This window comes from Melopsittacus undulatus, chromosome 2 (assembly GCF_012275295.1).
Source record: "Melopsittacus undulatus isolate bMelUnd1 chromosome 2, bMelUnd1.mat.Z, whole genome shotgun sequence".
NCBI lineage: Eukaryota > Metazoa > Chordata > Aves > Psittaciformes > Psittaculidae > Melopsittacus > Melopsittacus undulatus.
In genome coordinates this window covers 74,688,288-74,709,066 of record NC_047528.1, presented here as the reverse complement: position 1 = coordinate 74,709,066, position 20,779 = coordinate 74,688,288, and the positions used below count along the sequence as shown (strand labels likewise).

General features: G+C 37.7%; 1 protein-coding gene across 1 annotated transcript in view; it reads right to left on the bottom strand.

Annotated features, from left to right (window-relative positions):
* Positions 1 to 1,931: 1,931 nt before the first annotated feature.
* Positions 1,932 to 20,779, bottom strand: part of FRMPD4 (FERM and PDZ domain containing 4) — a 295,170-nt gene continuing 276,322 nt past the window's right edge. Inside the window, exons 8-17 of the mRNA XM_031051118.2 lie at positions 17,867 to 17,998; positions 15,707 to 15,826; positions 14,900 to 15,036; positions 13,591 to 13,717; positions 11,154 to 11,243; positions 10,404 to 10,586; positions 7,842 to 7,980; positions 6,181 to 7,242; positions 4,580 to 5,851; positions 1,932 to 3,369 (exon numbers count right to left, since the gene is read on the bottom strand). Of these exons, the coding sequence (XP_030906978.2) occupies positions 2,018 to 3,369; positions 4,580 to 5,851; positions 6,181 to 7,242; positions 7,842 to 7,980; positions 10,404 to 10,586; positions 11,154 to 11,243; positions 13,591 to 13,717; positions 14,900 to 15,036; positions 15,707 to 15,826; positions 17,867 to 17,998 (4,614 nt within the window). The 3' untranslated portion in view covers positions 1,932 to 2,017. The remainder of the gene's footprint in view (positions 3,370 to 4,579; positions 5,852 to 6,180; positions 7,243 to 7,841; positions 7,981 to 10,403; positions 10,587 to 11,153; positions 11,244 to 13,590; positions 13,718 to 14,899; positions 15,037 to 15,706; positions 15,827 to 17,866; positions 17,999 to 20,779) is intronic.

The following is a 20,779-nucleotide window of genomic DNA, read 5'->3' as shown; positions in this document are numbered from 1 at the left end:
TAGTTAACATTAGGAAGGAAAATGAGCAGGTTTACAGTCAGAAAAGTTCTTAAACAGTAAGGACAACAAAAATACTCTTACCTTTGAAATAAAATTAGATCAGTTTTTGAGATGGAGTGGAATGTAAAGGACTGGACTAGCAATCTTGAAAGTGCCACATCCATATGATCTATGTTGATGTTTAGTTCTTAACATTCCTGCTTCTGAAACTTGGTATTTCCAAATCACTGACAACATTTTAATATAAACTCACAAAACAGTCAAAGAATACATACAGGTCAGCTTATTTCTTCCTCAGTATGACATACTTGAAAACCACAGCAAGAATTTCACTGGTACTTGCAGCAAAAGAGCAACACACACAATCCCACTCTCTGGGCTGCTGGAATGACAGCACTGTGAGCACCACATGGGATGGGCTGTTGTCACTCACCACCAGAGTAATTCAGCCTGCAGCCTACCTTGGAGCTGCCCTCAAGAGTGGATCCACATGTTAACTGAATGGGGAACCAGATTTTTCTCCTGCAAACAACAGATTAAGCTTCTGATATTGTTTCTGAAGATGTTTCTCTGAAGTCGGAGGAAAGAGCACAACTTCTTTTCATAGTGAAGTGCTTTACTCTATGCAAGAAAATATTTCCTGGCAAAAACTTAATTTTGTTTGTTTAGCTTTTCTAGTTCAGCACAGGAAGTGTCACACCTGCTTCAATTGAATGGGTAAGTTCTCAAAACAGAGCAGTTATAATCTTTGCATGTGACATGAGAAACTGATAGAAATTACCTACATTAGTTTGCAGAAGGGTATTCTGCACTTTCCACAAACTCTGCTGCTCCTTGGTGACTGGAAAGTTTAGACGCGCTTATGAGAGCCTATCTGCTGGGTAAAATGGAGAGCTATTGCTTTGGCATCTCTCAAACACAAGACTACTAAATGTTTTCCAGAAAGGTTCAGGTGGGAAAGATTATTCACAAATTGCCTTTGTCATCACTCAGAGAAGAACTGTCTCTAGCTGGAAATATTTCAGAGATATTTATTGTATTCTGAAAACTCCATTTTATTTCTAACTTTTTTACAGTTAAACATTCAGAATCATAAAATATGAAGTATAAAATATTTAACAAAATAGATGCAGTTCATATTGTTCAGATGCACCATAGATATATGATGAAACAGTAAACAGCACAGTAATCTCCTGATGGCTCTCTCTCATTTAGAAGGGAAAGGAGTTTGTAGACCTGCCCTGTATATATTTCAGTCTGGCCAGTATGTCATCAATCAGTTCAGAGAGAATACCATCACCACTCTGGTTTCTGTGTCCTCATACTTCCACAGTTACCCTCACTATCTAAAATTCCAGTACTAATGTTAAATACACCAGATACCCTCTGAAGTTGGTATTTTCTATTTTTTTTTTTTTAATACAGAATTTCCTAGAAAAGAAGAATCAGGTAATTCAGGCCATATGAACAAAAGAGTCATTTATTATATATATATTCTCTAGTAAGTTATAATAGTCTCTTGGATTTTAAGTGTCTTTTTGCTATTTTCAATGCTTAAAAATTATAATTTTAAAACATTAAATATTGTGTTATATACATTATGATTTAATTTCTCATTTCTAAACATGGAGCATTCTCCAAGTGAAAACTTGGATGAAACAGAAAACAACTTCATTGACATAACAGGCTTTAAAAGTTCACTTCATACAACCATGAATTTGACTATATGAAAAATAGCCAAACATCAATTTGCTCCTGTGTGGGATTTTTTCTGCTTGTTTTTCTGTTTTTGGGAGAGGGTTTTTTGGCTTTTATTTTTGTATAAACAGAAGATCTGGTCAGTACTTTTGTCAGTGTTCAGTATTTTAACTTTTTTTAAATCTCATATCTATTTTATATAAAATAACAAAATATACAGAGAAAGCTGAGTTTGTTACATTAGTTCATACACATACAGTAAATAAAAGTTTTTTATGTATGGCTTTGCAAAGGTAGATTATGAAGTGACTTTTTTATTTTATTTGTTTAAAAGCATCTTAAGAGAACGTGTTAGTGTGCTTACAATAGCGGCCATGGTAGTCGAATGTTGAGCCAAGAGTTTAATGCTAGGATCACTGGAGGTCTTGCCTGACACTGCTTCTGCAGCCTTTAGAAGACAAATGTAGTTTATTACAACTTCATCTATCTTAGCTATAATTTCCTGCTGCTGTGTTTCAGAGTTCATGACTTTAACTAAACGCATGCAGGCTTCTGTTAAGCAACAGAGTACTTGAAAGCTGGAAGTCATAGCTAAAAGCATTTCCTCAGGGCTTTTATCAGCCATGGCCATTTTCCTGCAGGCACTTCCCAACTGTCTCGATTCCATAGATAACAGTTGTTTGTACTTAGAAAGTTTAAGGTCATATGTTTCTGAATGTAAATCTTCCCTCTTGCCCATACTTGCTCGGACCAATGAGAGTAGCTCATTGGCATCCTTTTGTGCTGCAATAAATCCATCAGGCATTGCATACGTCTTGTCTTTCATCACATTTATTTGCATGATTCGTTCATCGAAGGCCACATCATTGAGATTCACATCAATTTGGCCACCTTGGATGTCAGCACTGCTCTCCTCATGTGCATTGACTGACACACCTTGTGGGGACTCCACAGCTTGTGGGGACTCCAAGGCTTTCTGATCATTTTCTCTGGAAAATGACTGACCAACTGGTTCTGTGAGCTCACACGGGATCTGCTGTTCAAAGAGACATGAGAGCTGATGGCTATCTTGGTCATCTTCATCATCGTTGTCATCGTTTCCTCTGCTTAGGAAACAATAGCTAAAGGGGCCACGACACCTCCAGGCACTGGTGTCCACCTTCCGCAAGGGTAGCGTTCGACCCTGCTTAGAGTCTTTCTGACTGGTGCCTGTGCCCGAGCACCTCTTACTGTCCTTCCTATCAGTGCTGACATATACACAACTCTGGGAATAACTTTTTGACAGCTTTTTGCCCAGGGAGAGTTCCACACTTCTCCCTGATTTGGATTCGTCCCTTCGGGTGATGTCCAGGCATTTCAAGCTGTCTGCGGCTGCCTTCTTTTCAAACAGCATCTCAACACTTGCAGATGCTCCAATGATGCTGCTGCTACGTCTCAGCACTTTCCTGTTGTGTGGCATCCTGAGGCTTCCTCCTATCATGTCATATGGCCGTAAACTAACTGTTGCTCCACAAGCCTGATTTACTTTGGGAATGTCACAAGAGTCTTGATTTTGACTTGGCACCTTTGATTCTGATAGCATGGATGATAGCATGATGGAGTCAGCTAGAGGCTGTCTAGGAAAAGCTGTAGGCATGCCTCCTTGTCTTCCCTTCTCAGGCTCTGTGAAAGCTACACTAGGGGTAGTAGAAGAGCAGACAGAATAATTAAGCATCATCCTGACAATATTCAGAAACTGAGCTTTTAAATATCTTCAATAGTCAAGACAAATGGATTCCTGGTATTTCCCAGTGGTCTCCATTCCTCAAAATATATCACAAAGAGCTCATTGTTAGTTCATGTCGTTTGTAGCTCACTAAGATGCCTCTTAAAATCAACAAATTATATCTTATGAATAATTAATTGTTCATTCCACTACAACAGACTTGTTTTAAAAAAGGAATAAAAAAACCTAGAAAACATCCCGTATCTTCCCCAATGTATTGATTACATATTACCTATTAACTAATTAGATAAATATTTTCAGATTAAAATACTTTCTTTAAGTGTATCTGAGAGGGTATGGAAAGATGCATTCATGGTAATTTTGGTTTGGTTATGTGGGCTTTTTTGGCAGAGAAATAATGCTTTTCATTCTAGCTCCTAGTCTGTTCCACTTTTGGATTTTCATGCATTCACACATTACTGATACATGTAGGTTGCAGCCCAGGAAGAGAGAAATATTTAAAACGTAATTGAAAGAATTTCCAATGCTATCTCTGAAAAACTTTGTGGGGTGTTTTTTTTGGGGGGGGGAGTTTTTTTTTGGTAAGTTCATAAAATCTCTTGAAATTGGAACTTAAAAATACAGTGATGGTTCTATATGTAAATTATTCTTTAAGGAAACACCTACTGTCAGATGGTGAAGCAAATACATGCTTAATAAGGTAGTGACATTTTCTCATCCTTACATTTACAGCTTTTTTATTCATACTGGCATGTTTTTGACAATCTGCTAAAAAAGCATCTAAGATATAATAAACTAATCACAATTTTTTCTCTCCTATGTTAATATATGTTGCAAAGTCATTTTGTAATCTAAAAAGTATCCTGGAACTCAAGTGACAATGGATTTTGGAGAGGCTTCCAAAGAGTGGAAGAGAGTATCTCCCATGCACGTTTTAACTGTAATGAGAGGGCTTTTGATCCTTGTAAGCAGCTCATAAGAATATCTCAATGTGTACAAGTAAAATGAATAAATACACTGAAGGTCTAATCCCACTGGCTGCTACAGCTCGATGACGTAGTTTCAGGTAAAGATAATACAAATGTCTCACCTAGTCCTCGACATTAACATGTACATTTAAAAACAAACATAAGAAACACTTTATTACTGCTGTACCTGTGGTTTCTTTTATCTTGGGGATCCGATGACATCCTTCTCTCAAAGTGCCGAACAGTGGTTCAGCATTAATTGCTGAATGCACAACAGGCACTGTCATTCTGTGACATACGGCTTCAGGCTGCTGGTGCAGGTCCTTGTATGTCGTTCCGTGTTTTGGAAGAATGGCAGCTCTTTCATCTGCTGGAATATAGGCAATGCCCTTCATTGATGGGTCAGAGATAATGTGCTTAACATCAGAAGTACAAAGAGGAGATTCAACAGGGGTAGCACATGTGCTACTGCCTGTACTGCATCCTGCATCCACTGAAGAGCACTGAGAGCTTTGCAGTGAGAAATGGCCTTCACTTTGCAGAGATGACATGCGCTTAGCCAAGTGATATTCACAAAGTCTAGCCACGCTCTGCTCAGCTTCTGGAAGCTTTGAAGGATGGTCATCTGCAGATAAATCAGTATCTTCTGCATCGTTTAGGTCTTTGGCTGAAGACACGGGAGTTATATCTGACAGAAAGTTTTCACCTTGGCTAAGCCCCGAGGTATCATCCTGATCCACCTCAGGATCGACTTCATCTTTGCAGTCAGTTTCTGTTTTACCAAGCGCAGGAACTCTTGGAAATGTCTTCCCGTTCACTGTTTCTGAGCTTGGCTTATCTGCTGCCCCATCATCATCAGCGTACCATCTTTGGCGAAAGGCAGTTCTTTCCACATTAAAAGTGCTTAGGCGTTGACTGTCTCTTGCTGAAAGAGTTCCAAATTTAGCTTTTAGATCTTCATCAGTCTCTGCTTTTTTAGTTCCTTGTGGCTTTTTCACAGTAGCATTGCCATCAGAGGATGCTTTTACTTCACTGTCTGTCATCTTATTTTTCCTTTTACTAGTGCAAGAATATACCAAGGATCCCATGTGCAATTTGCTAAAGTAATCAGTGACAGATTTTGTTTCCATGGTCTCTGGCTCCATTTCCATGTTATCTGAATGAAGAATCTGCTTTGAAGGCACAACTTTTGACTGTAGCTCTGCAGCCTGACGACCAGCCAAAGGCTGTGAGGGCTTCATGCCTGGCCCTCCAGCCTGATTTTTAGCCATGGTGAATTCAGTCTGCTCTTCCACAAGGGGTTGGTAGCCTTCACTTGTGGTCAGAAACATACGTGCAGTGTTTTCTGACTGTTTCTGTGCCGCAGCTAGTTCAGAGCTTTCAGTCATTTCAGAGGAATTTGTTTCATTGCCAGAATCGGAAGATGACTCAGGACTATATGCTCGCAGGATAGCTACACCTGCAAGCCACAAAAAATAAAGAGTCAATTAAATGACAGCAGCTGAAGCACCTGGATAAGTGACAAGCAAAGGGTGTGTGTTAGAGACAAAAATATGCTTTGTAAGAATACTCTGACTTTACTGCACAGTTCCCAAGACAGGTAGTTTAATAATGTAATGGTAGTTCCATTAAATATTATGGAATATGATGTATGCAAAATGATGGGGAATAAAAAAGGAAAACCAAAGAAAAAAAACCAACCAACCCTCATGAAATGAAGTATTTCCAAAGCTAAATGGATGAGATGAAATGATTTTCAATGAATAAACGTAACTATGGTGAAAGAACCTGAATTGTCATTCGTCTGCTGTTCCTCTGAAGCAGCCAAAGCTTCTAGTGCTTGAAGTGTAGAGACTACAGCATCATCTAGCCCCTTCTCACACTTCCCCTCTGTATTAGTAGGGACAGCATCGATAAGCGACACTGGAATGTCATCACTGCCTAGATTATTGGCTTGCTCCTTGTTGTCTCTAGGCTGTGTTGCTTGATTCTGAGAGTCTTCCTCATCTGAACTGTCCCTGAAGCCAGGTGGAGGAGCAGCAATGGCCATGTTTAAGGTATGCAATAAGAAATCATCTTCATTATCATCACCTTCAGGAGGTGGAAGTGAAGTCAAATCAATAATGTCATCACTAGAACCAGAAAGGCTGAGAAGAGCAGGCCTATTGATTTCTCCTACCATAATGTCTTCTTCACAGCTTACTTCATCTTCATCTTCAGCATCATCTGTGTTTTCTGCATAACAAATATCATGCAGCAAAGGCTCTTCTATCCCCTCCGCAGCTCCAAATATTTTACCATCATTTATAGTTGCGTAAACAGCATTTGTAGCAAACTGAATGCTTTCGGCATCTGGTGACAACTCCAGGCCTTTAATGTCATTGGCATTACTAATATAAATGGCTCTTTGTTTTTCTAATACTTCTGGACTTTCATCCAAAAGCCTTTCATAGCCAAGAGTCTGGGGACTGATACCATCCAAGTTGTGATCTCCAAATATAAAAGAAACTTTTGCTCCCCTGGGTGAATCCTGTGCTTTCTTGCTTGGTTCCAGACCTGAGAGTGATAGCAGTGAAGGCTGATTAAAATTTCTGCTTTCTTCTGCTTCAGTGGGGTCACTTTGCTTGGCCAGATGATGATCAAATCCACCTGAATTATATGCATTTTCTATGTACAGATGTCTGTGTTCTTTTTGACATAATAGACTTTCAGAAACATCTACAGTCTTCTGTTTTGGATCAGCAAAGGACATTTGAGTCTCCTGATCTTCTTCAGTCAGGAAAGTGGTGGCTTTTGGTATACAATTCCACTCAGAAGCAAGGAGATTATGCTTCCCTCTATTTTCATTTCCTGCAGCATGGTGAAATAAAATTAACATTATGAAATTGAAGAGCAAAGTCACATTATTTTTAAACAACTTGTTAATGCTGAGCAATAAGCACTATGACTAGGACAGCTGAGCCATCAAACACTTCAAAAGCACTTTCAGACTCACTTCTAAGTTCTAAGTTAAATACTTTTTGATTTAATGACCTAAAGTTTAACTGGTACATTTGAACTCTGGCACAGAACTAAACCTCATCTAGGTACAAATGCTGCTCCAGAAAGAGTAACACTAATCCAAATCAATCAAATTCTGGTTTCTCCAACATCATAGGTATTCTAACAAAAGATATACGCATATGGAATTATAACATTCACAGGGAACATGCATCAGTTTCACCACAGTATGGAAGAAATACATCACCTGATTTATTTTGCCATTAATGTGCTATAATAGGCTGAATAATAGAACATTATAAAGCTGAAATTACATACTGTGGTGCTAGGTCTGAGCCAGCAATCAGATCTCATTTGGTATAGACTTGTATTTATCTGGAGGTGCACTGACTTAAGCTGGCTTCAGATTTATACACTGGACCATCATCAACATACGGTACAATGAATACCTGTTTCTCGGCTCCCTGTATTCTTCTTGTTGGCCATGTTGAATATTGAGCGCCTTGAGTCAACCAGCAGTCTGTAGTATCCAGCCGTTAGGCAAGCAAGATTCATTGCATCTGATGACTCCATCAGTAGAGTAATAGGCTAAGAAGAATACAACCAAGTTTTGGTTAAGGCTGCTCCTCCTCAATCTGTTTATCTGCTGACAATACTACTACATGGAAGCAAAATGAATTACAGCACAACCACCACATGCAAAAATACACGAGAACTTATTTTCCTCACTACCAATATCAAGCAGCATCAAACATTTAGAAAAGACTGGAATTGCAGTAAGATAGAAGTCCAACTGGATGTTCTAACAGCTGATTTTGCTCTCTTTCTGAATGAAGCTAACCATTTTAAGGTTCTTGCTCCATTTTGTTCTTGCAGAGATACATTCCCACCAAAGCAGTTTGCTGTTACTTTGAAACTGCCAAGGGCTAAGAACCTGGTTCATTAAGCACTGCTTCTGCCAAGTGATACATAGAATCATAGAATAGTTAGGATTGGAAAGGACCTCAAGATCATCTATTTCCAACCCCCCTGCCATGGGCAGGGACACCTCACACTAAACCATATCACCCAAGGCTTCATCCAACCTGGTCTTGAACATTGCCAGGGATGGAGCATTCACTACCTCCCTGGGCAACCCATTCCAGTGCCTCGCCACCCTAACAGTAAAGAATTTCTTCCTTATATCCAGTCTAAACCTCTGCTGTTTAAGTTTCAACCCATTACCCCTTGTTCTATCACTACAGTCCCTAATGAATAGTCCCTCCCCAGCATCCCTGTAGGCCCCCATCAGATACTGGAAGGCTGCTATGAGGTCTCCACGCAGCCTTCTCTTCTCCAGGCTGAACAGCCCCAACTTTCTCAGCCTGTCTTCATACGGGAGGTGCTCCAGTCCCCTGATCATCCTCATGGCCCTCTTCTGGACTTGTTCTAACAGTACCAAATACATTAAAAATAACCAAAAATAAAATTAAAATCCTGTTTATTCATGTATTCATTCTGAAAATATCGGCATATCCAGAATCTGCATATATCAACCTGCTTCTTTAGGGTAAGCGAAGAGATGAAAGCATCAGCTGAGAACACCTACCTGTGTGTGTTTGCATCTCCACCACAGGACACAGTAACAACTCTTACTTGTGCCCCACAGAGAGGCAAATTTTTGTTAAACTCCATCCAGAGCCTCCTAAATTTTGGAACTGAAAAGCCAGTCTCCCTCTGTTTAAGATGATGCGTTGAAATGCAAGGAGACGGGATATACGTGGTTTGTAATAAGACAGTAACAGTATTATAATATAAAATTACATAATACCATGGTAATATGTAACACCATGGCATACAGTGCTGCATTTTACATACAAGCAGATGGGGAGGATTTAGTTTCTATACTACCTTCTCCATACATAAAAAGGTGATAACAGCTTTCTGATAAGAGGACTATGAATAGCACAGTAACACAGGTAAAGTAGCCTGAGAGATCCACAGATGTTCTCTCTGCTAAGTAAGGTGAAAGAGATCTGTGTTCACTAACCTCTACATTTCTTTTAAGTTACTGTCAAAGAGCACCTAGATTAATTTACAGCATTTTTTTTTCATTAATACAGGGAAACTCTTCCAGGTCAATAAACCTAAAGCATTCAAAGCAAAAGCTTAGTAAAATATTCCTCATGCGTTTTTGTGTATAGCTGGGTAAACAAAAAGAACTGTTAGGCTCTATTAATTTTAATAGAATACTTAAGTATCAAGTATAATCAGGACTCTTCCTTCAATCTCTGATTATCCTGATTAATTCTCTAGACAATCCATGAAGCCTTTTACTTCAAAACCAAATAGAAATCACACCAAGAACCAGGAAAATAACACATACAAAATTCCACTCATTATGCCACTAGATGCCACAGATCCAAAGTGTTAAGTGGGATTTAAGAAAAATTAAATTACCATGGGTAGATAAAGAGCATCTGCCAATACATGATGTAGGGCAAAGTACTGAACTGGAATTATATGGGATAAGAAAAGAAATTTGCCTTTTACAGCTTATTTCATTGGTAACTGCTATGTGGTTACTTGCAGTGAACTTTGGAGATGAAACACTGAATTACAGGGGACATTGATCTTATGAAGCTGGTGATTCTCTAATGGTAATAATGTAGTCTGTTATTCTAGAAGGAGCTTCTAGGGGCTCAATGAACTTCAAAAGAAGGTCAATTTCATCATAACCCTTTCTCACCAAGGAAATCAAGGAAGACAACAACAAAGTGAGTTGCCTGGGGTCAGCCAAGAGAAAAATCAGAACAGAATATGAGTGCTGCAAAGCACCAATCTGGTACACCGTAGGCCTCTCAAATTCCCAAGTCATACTACACGTGCACTCTGGACAAAAAAGAAGTAAAACACATCCTCCGAATATTATTTGCAGGAAAACGTTCAGAACAGTATAGCTTGATCAAATATGCAAAGGCAAAAACATTATTTAAAGATGTTATACCAATATAAATCAACCACAAACTTACTTTTACATCTAAGACATGCAGCTCAACTCTAACATTGCTTTCATCTTCTGTAAACATCTCAATCCTGTTCACATGGCTGAAGTCTGCCAGGAGAGCCACCAGGTTTGTTTTGGTGTTTATCACATGACTGATTCCATACCGTGGCCCTACTAACAGAGTCACTTCTGAACGCTTTTCTCCCTGCTTTAGCAAAAAAAGAAGAAAAATAAAAGTAAAAAACATGATAGGTGGCAGAAATTGCCACCACCTTCTTTCATTTTCATCAAGCTACATTTACATGCATTTCCACATTAAAGATTACTGAGTTTTTCTAAGAAGATATAATATGCAGGAACATACTTGATTCATAATTAGAAACAAAAAGTAAAGGAATCTGCTGCTGGATATTGACTACACTCTAATATTTAGATGGATAGTTGGATGGATGAATGGATTCTCGTAAAAGAAAATCTTTGTCATTAAGATTTTCCAGACTAATACTTTTAGTATACTATAGTTAACTTGCCAAAAAGGTGCTATCTATCTCTAAATCCCCAGCAAAACTGAAATTATAGCAGGAATGTTATTTTCAGGATGAAAAGAAAAAAAAAAGTGATTTGGCTCAATTAACAATGTTTTTTCAAGTGTATTAATACAGCCCAAACAAAACTGATATATTCCAGCTTCTGCAGAAAGGCATTTGGATTAAAAAAAAAAAAAAACAACAGAAAACCCAAGAGAAGAGAGAGGCTATTTCAAGAGAGATATTACCACTAATGTTGCCTTGAAAACGCGGCCTCCATATAACCGTAGATCACTGAGGAACTTTAGATAATGCACCTTTGCTTGCAGAGCAGATAGCTGAGGAAGGAGAAATGAGGGTAAGAGGTAGTGGCAGAAATCAACACATTACGAAATCCAGAGAGAAAAATGTATTTGTGTATTCTAAGGAGATTGGACTTCAGTAACAGCTCTTCAGAGCCTGAAACTAAATCATTAGATGCTTGAGTTTCAAATGAGGAGAGACAGGTTCATTCTTAAAATAAAGATCTTGCTTGTTTAGTTAAAATGCACTGAGGACTTGGGTATGGGTGGATCAGAGCACTGCAAAAGCATTGTAACTGCTCCAACTAAGGGAAAATGTTAAACTACTCAGATTAAACATCTGTTCATTCAGGCATTTCAAGGCTAGACAGCAGTTTTCCATTCATAATCATCATTAGTTCTTAAACATTTATGTGCCTATACAGAGAAAGAGAACAAAGAATTTGCTTATTTGTTTTTGTCAGCTATGTGTATTACATTTTCCTAGGCACTTGTGGCATATGGCATATTATTCCACCTCATTACTGCATTTTTTATTTTTTAAAATAAACACCTTTCACTGTGTTTAGTAGGGAATCGATCTGAAAGCTAAATACAGTACATCAATACATACAATCATATCATGAAATACATGTCACAATTTATCTTTTTTTTCTCCTCTGAGCTTAAACTACCTATCTAAAAAAGAAATAACTTGGAAATATTTCATGAGACAATGGGAAAAAGAAACAGTTCACCCAAATAGTCCAGACTCAAACCTTTTACCTCCCTGGTGTTAATCCTTGTGTTGAGACTTTTAAAAGATAAGACAAGCTCATCTCTTCTGGTATTCTCATTTCAACCACTAGATTTCAAATTAAAAATCTTTTTTGATCTTGAACAGCATTTTAAGTGCCTCTATCCTAAAGTTTTCTAGATGCCAAGGAGGAAATGGATCCAAAGCAGAGCAACTAGTGGTAACACTTTTCCTTTCACTTGGTGTTGAGTTGGTGGAGAAATACACAGGGGTTGTGAAGAAAAGGGAGATCCCTTCATGTGGAGGAAGAGAAGACCTCCAAAAGAAATCAGTTCCTGCATCAGTACCTCCAAGTGAGACAGAGAAGATGGTGAGCTGAGATGGTTTGTTTCTGAGACCTACTTGCTAAAATAGCAGGTGGGTGTACAATATGTTTTCCAGGGCTCAAATAAAAAAGAATGAAGCAATACCAACAAAGCCTGCTTGCTGCAGGAAGGGACTGTTCCAACGTCTTTTCTAAACAAGAACCAATACTGTGTGCCACTGTCAACACCTGCGAGGCCTGCAGCAGTGATGGCTTCAAAAATAACCCCAAATTTACACCACCAAAATAAGCAATAAGCAATTGGCATTATGTAGCTTTAGCTTCAGCAGTACAGGAGACGTGCAGTGCTTCAGTCAAAAAGGTGGCCTTTCTTCTTGAGCATTGCAGGTCAAACACATAAGATTACGTTAACAGTCATGATGTGATCTGAAACCTCCAAGCAGGATTTCTGCTGGTCACAGTGAACCTTAGCTCAGCCACCATTTTTTTTTTTGGGGGGGGGGGAGTTTCTGCTCAGAAACAAAGTGTCATGAAGCATTTTATGTCTCAACTAGTCACTCTCAGGTTCTTTTTGTAGTCCGTGGAGAGAAATAGGCATTTCTAGGACACAAGCCATTTGACCTATTTTTGGTTCCTAATGTGGGATGGGATGAATCGCTCCCTAGAAGTGCCTGTTTCTCTCAATTGACTACATAGAGACTAAACTACCTGAATACAGAAATCTCATTATGGTGTCTAAAACGAGTCTCAGATGTATGCATGTAACAAAAGCATTTCTCAGAGGCATTGTCTTCTCCATGTTTTTTTTCCAGCTGAAGTGAAAGCTTAATGCTAAGAAAAGCATTTTACAACAGCAAGGAGGGTCAGTTACTGTAAGGATCATCATCTATCCAGTCAGATCCTGGCTAGCAAAAAGTCTGTATCTACAGCATTATGGAAAGCAACTCTGAAAACCAGCATTTTTGTCAGGCCCATAGGTTAATGTGGTTCACATGAGAGCATCAGAAAGAGAACAATAACTTTTCTAACAAATCTTCCATTAATAGGAAGCACTAAATAAATTAAAGAATATGTATCCTTTGCATACATGAAGCATTAATAACCAGTTTTCTGGCATTCTCAAGATAAGAAGATAGTTTAGTTAGGGTATAATTAATTATTTTTAATTGTTCTTGGACATGTTGTACTGAGCACAAAAAGTTAAATCTCTGAAAATATAATGGCTAGGTGTTTCTTCGAAGGATTCATTTTAACTGTTTCCCATACACACCACCCTTTCTGTTCTTCAAAACATATTCTCCATTAAGATGCAAATTTAATACCTTTTTACCCGGAGGAACTAGGTTTTGATTTGCTTTGACAAGGTGTGAAAGTGCTTTCTTTATGTTCTTTTCTTTCATGCTTTGCAGCACAGCAGATGGAAGAAAAGTCTCTAATCCCCATTCTTTTCTGCAATAAAAGGCATATATTTAATTTCACATTCCTGTGATGATTATTTGTCTAAAGACTGGTGACTATGATGCCAAGTGAATGAACACACCCAAAACCAGAAGTAATAAAGTCCAGTTTAGTAAGAACACATTATTTTCTATATTCAAACTGTGTATTACATACGAAAAATATTTAAAATTTATGTATAATATCTTCTGTCCATTACATTTCTTCCCTTGTGCCATTCAGGCACAAGAAGATTTAAGTTTTTATGTTTAAAGTCTATGCTGTTTTAAACACTGCTTAATTACACAGGCAAGTACCATCATTGAATTAGAATCACAGAAGGTTTAAAAACATAATGTCAGATTTAATTTTATTTTCTAGGCTTTTTAAAAAACATGCAAATAAGCCAACCATTGTCTTTGTCACTTATAGTTTGTGGGGATTTTTTCTCCTCAAAAACAACCGGTCCCTCCTGTTTTACCAAATTTTCTTTTCTGCTTGAGGTACCCTTGTGATAGAAGACTTTTTACCTGTAAGTAATTATTTCTGCTGATTCATAGTGTACAATATAACATGATTTTCAGTAAGGTGGATAAACTCTACAAGATTGAGTGTGCAACATTTGCTCCGATTATGCAAGTAAACCAAATAACAAAAATAAATGTTTAGGGAGTTGGGTTTGTTTCTTTCATTGTTTTTTGGTTTGGGATTTTTTTTTTTTAATCCAAGCAGATGTACACACAGTTGCTTTTTGGAAATTTGCTCTACTTTGTAATGACGTATATATTTTGTCTAACATGAAACAGGTGCCTACCTTCCATAGACTTCCATATTTAAGAAATCTTACAAATGGAATCTAAGACCCTACAGTCATCTGAACCAAGAAATCGTACAAATCTTACTATAAAATGGATTCAAACCACATAAACTTTGATTTGATCATTAAATCATTGAAAGCAAATGAGCTAACCTTATTTACATTTACAGGATATTTCATGTGCCTAAACAAGATGACCAAAAGGTAAATGGACCAAAAGATCCACACATCTCTTAACATACCTGAATCAATTCCAGCAATTAAGATTGAACATAAAATTGGTGAATGTATATAGACTTATTAAAGAAACAATCTTAAAGGATATTATCTACTCCTAATATTTCACTCTCAAAGAATACACTGTATTCTCAACTTACTCTATATATTTGAGAGAGATTTTCTGAGTTTGCTTGGTGGTCACAGTTGCAATATACATTTGTAATGCAGCCAGCCGCAGGGCAATGTCATATTTCAGTTCTGGTCCAAATCTTTCCTGCACCACGTCGTTACAGCTCTGCCAAAGAACCAGTAGAGGGAGCATCAACTTAAAAAATCTTTTAATTGACATTGCATGGAGAGCAGCCCCAAACTCAGGAGCAGGACCATCCTGAAGGTAAGACTGTTACTCTCAGGATATGGCCACTTCTGAAGAGCAGATACTGCTGCCAAGGAGCAGAAGGCATGAGCATTTTGATTTAAGCTCTCTTCATCCTTCCTGGGGAGAACAGTAATCCTCTTTCAGAAAGAGGACTGGGAGTGTATCAGTGTATCTGAGCTCAGGATTCTACCTGGTAAGATACCCAGGAGAACCACATTGCTTGTAGATCAGTTTTCTCATCCATTTTACTGGAAGTTCCTTTTCAGACATCATTTCTGTCTGATATTACATTACCAGAAAAAAGTATTAGCAATTAGTTCAGCCTCACTCTTTTCTAAAGCCAAATATATTTTGGAAAGATATCAAAGCATTACTATTTGGAAAGACTTATGAAGAAAAGGGACTTTGCAGATGATAAAGATTTGCACTTTCCCCAACTGCATTCACTGGCTTTATGCAGCATAAATAAAACCCAGGATTTACTCCAGCCACACTTTTCTATGTGAAGATATAAATCTATATATACACTAATTGTAACTATCTTTTTATTCATCTTTACACTAACAATGGCCATGCTTTCACTTACCTGTACATAGAGATATTCAAAAGCAACTGGATCTCTTCTTAAAAGATCAATGGGGTCCTTTGGGACAAAACTAATCCTGAAAAGACATCTCATCTTATGAGAGCTTGGCCTCTGGGTCACCTAGGACAGTGCAATAATCATTAGAGCCTGGCAACCCTGGCTGAGCAACACAGTCAGTAGTCTCAGAAAATGTGACCCTACTCAAGAGCTATGAGGTAGCAGGAAAAAGAATTTTATCCAACAAAGAGCTTTGCCACAGGCTCCTTATTAAGTTGCTTACATAAGAGCGTCATATATATATAATCTCATGGAAAATCTTTTAGTCACATAGGCATGACTGCCCAATACAACTCATCCTCAAAGCAACACAATTCACTCATTCAAAACCAGAGTGAAAGGACAGAGAAAAAAGACCTTAACGAAAAACAACCAAGTGAAACACAAACTGAGTTGTGTTTCAGCAGGACCAAAATGCCCATAAATAAGAAGGGTTAGAAAGTTTCTAAGGAGAGGTCACATTTTACTTCTCAGACTGACTGATAACACAGGTGAAGCACAGCTTGGCAGTTATTATTCTCACTTTCTCTCTTTTGTTTCAATCCACCAGGAATTTGAGAGAAATCAGGTCTTTTTCCTGGGTTGTTCTGGATTAAGAGATCTACCCCATGACTTCTGACCAAGACAAATACCTCCCAGTACATTAAAAGTTTAAAAAGGCTGCTTTGCCTGTTGGTCAGCAAAACTTTGTTAAGTATTTAAAACGGTAATCTGGGTATGTTAACAGGGGACTGCTACATAGCTAGTGAATAATAGGATGAAAGGGTAACAATCCAATACTACCATTGTAAGTCATAGTCAGCAGCAAAATTATAATGGAAAATTAAAGTACCATTGATTTTAGAGGAACTTTGAAGAAGACACCCTCAGAATTAATGTAGTTTATTTAATTAGGCTAATGCAATTCTAGAGTTAGTGTACTTTATAATCAACATATTTAATTGATAAAATTTTACTTTTAAAAATCTCCAATGAAGTCTCTGTCTTGCTTAACAGGTTTTAAAAGTACATTTATCTCACATTGTCCCTGACCTTATTTCTAAGTATCTGGGTATACTCTGTATGTATAAACAAAAGCTCCAGATGGGATTTCCAAAAGCTCACTGTGTCAGTTTATTCTGATCCTTTTGATTTCAATGAGAATTTTACCAATTACTTCAAAGAGAGACAGCTGGGCCAGGAGAACCAGTGTTGAGTACTGTGGATATTATCACTAGGTATATCCACAAGAAAATAATATTTGTTAATATGACAAAGTCAAGTTCTTAAAGGTTAGAAAATGCTAGAAAGACTGATAGCTGGTAAACTAAGATCCTTCATACTATTACACAGATTTATTATATGACCAAGGGAATCCTCTTGTTTATATTAATTTTTTTTCCTCATCTAAGAGGAAATACTAATACTAATGTTCTACTGAAACATAGAAATATCATAAAAAAATTAGGCTAAACAGTTTGGCAAAATGCAATGCAGCTAAAATCAGGGTCCTCTGCTGGGAACCCTGAAGCAACTTTACCTCTAGTCACGCCTCCCTGATCTAAGGAAGAAGGAAGAAAGTCACACCAGCATTTTGTGGGTCACAATTCATCATCACTGAAGTAACATAATGTATCCCTGTATAAACAAGCCAAACTTGGCTTAATCAGGAGTATTACACCCTGATACACATCAGGATACACTCCTGATACACAGAAGTATTAGCACCCAGATATATGTCTACATAATCAGATAGGAAGCAAAGATTAAAATAAGTTTTTTAAAGGAATTTGGGCAGACTGTGCTATGTTGTTGTTATGATGGGTTTTCTAGTTGTTGAGAATGTTTACTAGCTGGGCCACATACAATATGAATAAAGCTTGATAACTCCTTTTTAGCTTTCACTCTGATCTTTTATAAAATTTTAATGGCCAAATGAAGCACTGAAATATGCTGCCTCTATAATAGAAAAATAATTGTTTTCTGTGAGAACCTGATTCTTACAACTACATCTGAATTCCATCATTATGTGGTAGACTGCATCAAACTACAAATCTTCCAGTTAACTCACTTGAATAATAAAAAGATGGATAATATGCTGTTTCCACATGTCATTATACAAACCTGAGTTAGAGTCTCCTGTTCATGTAGCAAAAGGAGTTTTGTCCCAGATCCTTCAATCCTCTGCTCCAGCATCAGGGAAAAATGTTCAATACATTTGATGGAAAGCTTTTCTTGGAGTGTTAAGATGACATCCTAATTAACAAAGGATTTATAAATGTGCTTAAATTCATGAAGTGCTTGGGACCCAGTTCTTTACTACCATGCACCCTGCATGTACCCAGCACAGGGTGGAAGCCCAGATGTTAAAGGAGAAGACAGTCTCATTTTGTATGCTCTGCACAAGTACACAGGACATCACACACATTCACCCAGTGAAAAGTCAGTGACTTTATATTTGGACACCCCCAAGATATGCACATGAGAAGTATATACTTGGAGTTGCTGCTTATGGACAACTTCCTGTGCAGTTTAACATGCAAGTTAAACTTGTGTAGCCTTAAATCATATCTCTCTGTCTCCTTGGCAATAAAACTTTTCCATCAGCAAAGGAGAGATGGTCTTGCCGCTAATCTCTTCACCTTCATTTGGAGCAGGGCTACCAAACATTACAAACAAAATGTGCATGTCCAACAAAAAAAAACCAAAACCGAAAAAAACCCAAAATGTCCTTTATTTGTTCTATGTCAAAGGTTTTTCTTGAAGTCCACTTCTTGCATTTTAAATGTTGACAGAAAGGTCAATGACAATGATGACTGTGCAAAACAAAAGCTCTAAATCCAGGGATCATGTTAATTTATAGTATAAAACCATCTTCAGAGACTTTTAATTACTTTTTTTTCCACATTGGATTATGTTTAATAATAACAATTGATAATTTAAGAACAATTGTTTCTAAAATAACAGCTAAACAAACTGTCTTACAAAACTACCAAACCCACCCAACCACTCCCCATGCTACTTTCATATAAAGTTTTGTAAATTAAATATATGCAGAGACAATATAATCTGGCAAAGTATCTTTTGGTTTAATGAATGTAGCAGAAAAATGAAATATATAATAAACCATCAGTTAAAAATAGTTTCACATTATGCTGGTGAAAAGATTGAAGCATCTCTACCCATCCAAAATATTTCTAGGTATACATAAGTATCCAGATGGATAGGGCTTACTAAGAGATCATAACAAATAGTAATCTAACTTAATTTAGGAAGACTGATTGTTGAATTACAGTTTGTTTATGGAAAATCAATACCAAATTGGTGAAAAATATGAAAAATATATGGAGGAGGATGGGAACAATTCTGTACAACGTAAAGAATTTAAGACTAATGTGTTGCAAGAAACCACTCTGAATAATGGAGGTTAATATTGCATATTCTGACTAATGGCAAATGTATTGTTTACACATTACATCTACTTTTATTTATGCTCTATGCTCAAAGACAAGAGGCATAACAGTAACATGAAGAGGCATAATATTGCATGTAAGTTTTTAAGAGGGGCCAATGATGGCATCATTTTTGGTTAGCTGCCATGTTTTTTGCTAGCCTATACTCTTGCTCAATACCCCAGTCAGCCCTAGTGCTACCTCCCAGCAATAAGGAAAGCGAGGACTGCAGGTAAGGCACTGGTTGCACCTTTGTTGTTAAATGGTGAGTTGTGTGACTGCTAGGGGTGGAAAAAAAACCCTGCATTTGCCTTGACTCAACAGTGACACATCTACTTCACCTCAGTATAAGAACAGCACAACTTCCCACACCTGCCCATCCACAGTGAGGGATATATCTGCACAAACGTACAAGAATATGTAATATACGCCTGTGCAGGCTACAGGATATATAATTGCCTGAATTAGATGGAAAAGAAATTAATCCTACAAATAGTCAGAGTGACTAAGGTCAAAGCAGGCTTACAACATCAATACACCTAGGCTGCTGAGCCCACATGGGCATCTGTACAAATGACTTCATAGAATCATAGAATCATAGAATAGTTAGGGTTGGAAAGGACCTTAAGATCATCTAGTTCCAACCCCCCTGACTTCAAAGATACATGGTCTTACAGTACCTAACACACCCAAGACAGAACTACTGAAAACTAAAGTAATGTAATGGCCAACGACTGCCATTTGGAGGCAAAGTGTCCTGGATCAGGATGGTTGCTTTTATGCTCATTAAAGAAAATAGTGGAAAGGGAGCTTATTGGCCTCAGAAGGGTGTGGAGACCTCACTATCCACATAAATCATGTCTCCTGTTTCTTCACCAAACCAAATCATCAAATGGACTTAAGGATTCAGTATCCCATGGCTGTAGAATGGAAACCTGTATCCGTTGCCTGCACTCTACTTATGCTTAAGCCATAGATATTAATTATAAACAGATATCACAGACCATTTTTAAACATAACTTCAATATCTCTTTTGTCTCGAGACTGAAATAAATTTCCTCTTGCTTAACGTACTAAATCACTCTCCTTGCTATTCTAACTGGTTGAGCATACTGCTGAACCACAGTGAGCACAAAATCAGCCTTTCTTCAAATATTTATAGCTTTACAATCCTCTAAAAAGAGCAAAAGCTGGCAGTTCAGTTCAAAATTGTATCCTTAGCCTTCACTGATCATTCCCACCTGTGCATCTCTCTCATCTCGGTGTCCCAGGCATGCATGCTACTGGGCAGTGAACTAGCTTTTATAACCAATATTTCTTAAAAATAGTTCACCCAAAAAAAAATGCTTGAGAGACTAGCAGCATGCCCAACAGCACTACTTGTGCTGGTTAATGCTCCAAAGCACATACAGACACCAATAAAGTCTGTAGTTTAGGAAACTACAAGGAATAGCACCACAGACACTCCCTAAAAGCTTCAGCTGTGTGCCAGGCCTTAGCCTCTTTATTTCTGTATGTGAAATGTGCTATGGAAAGCACAGAGGGCATTACACTGAGACTAGCAATTTATCACCAGCATAACCCT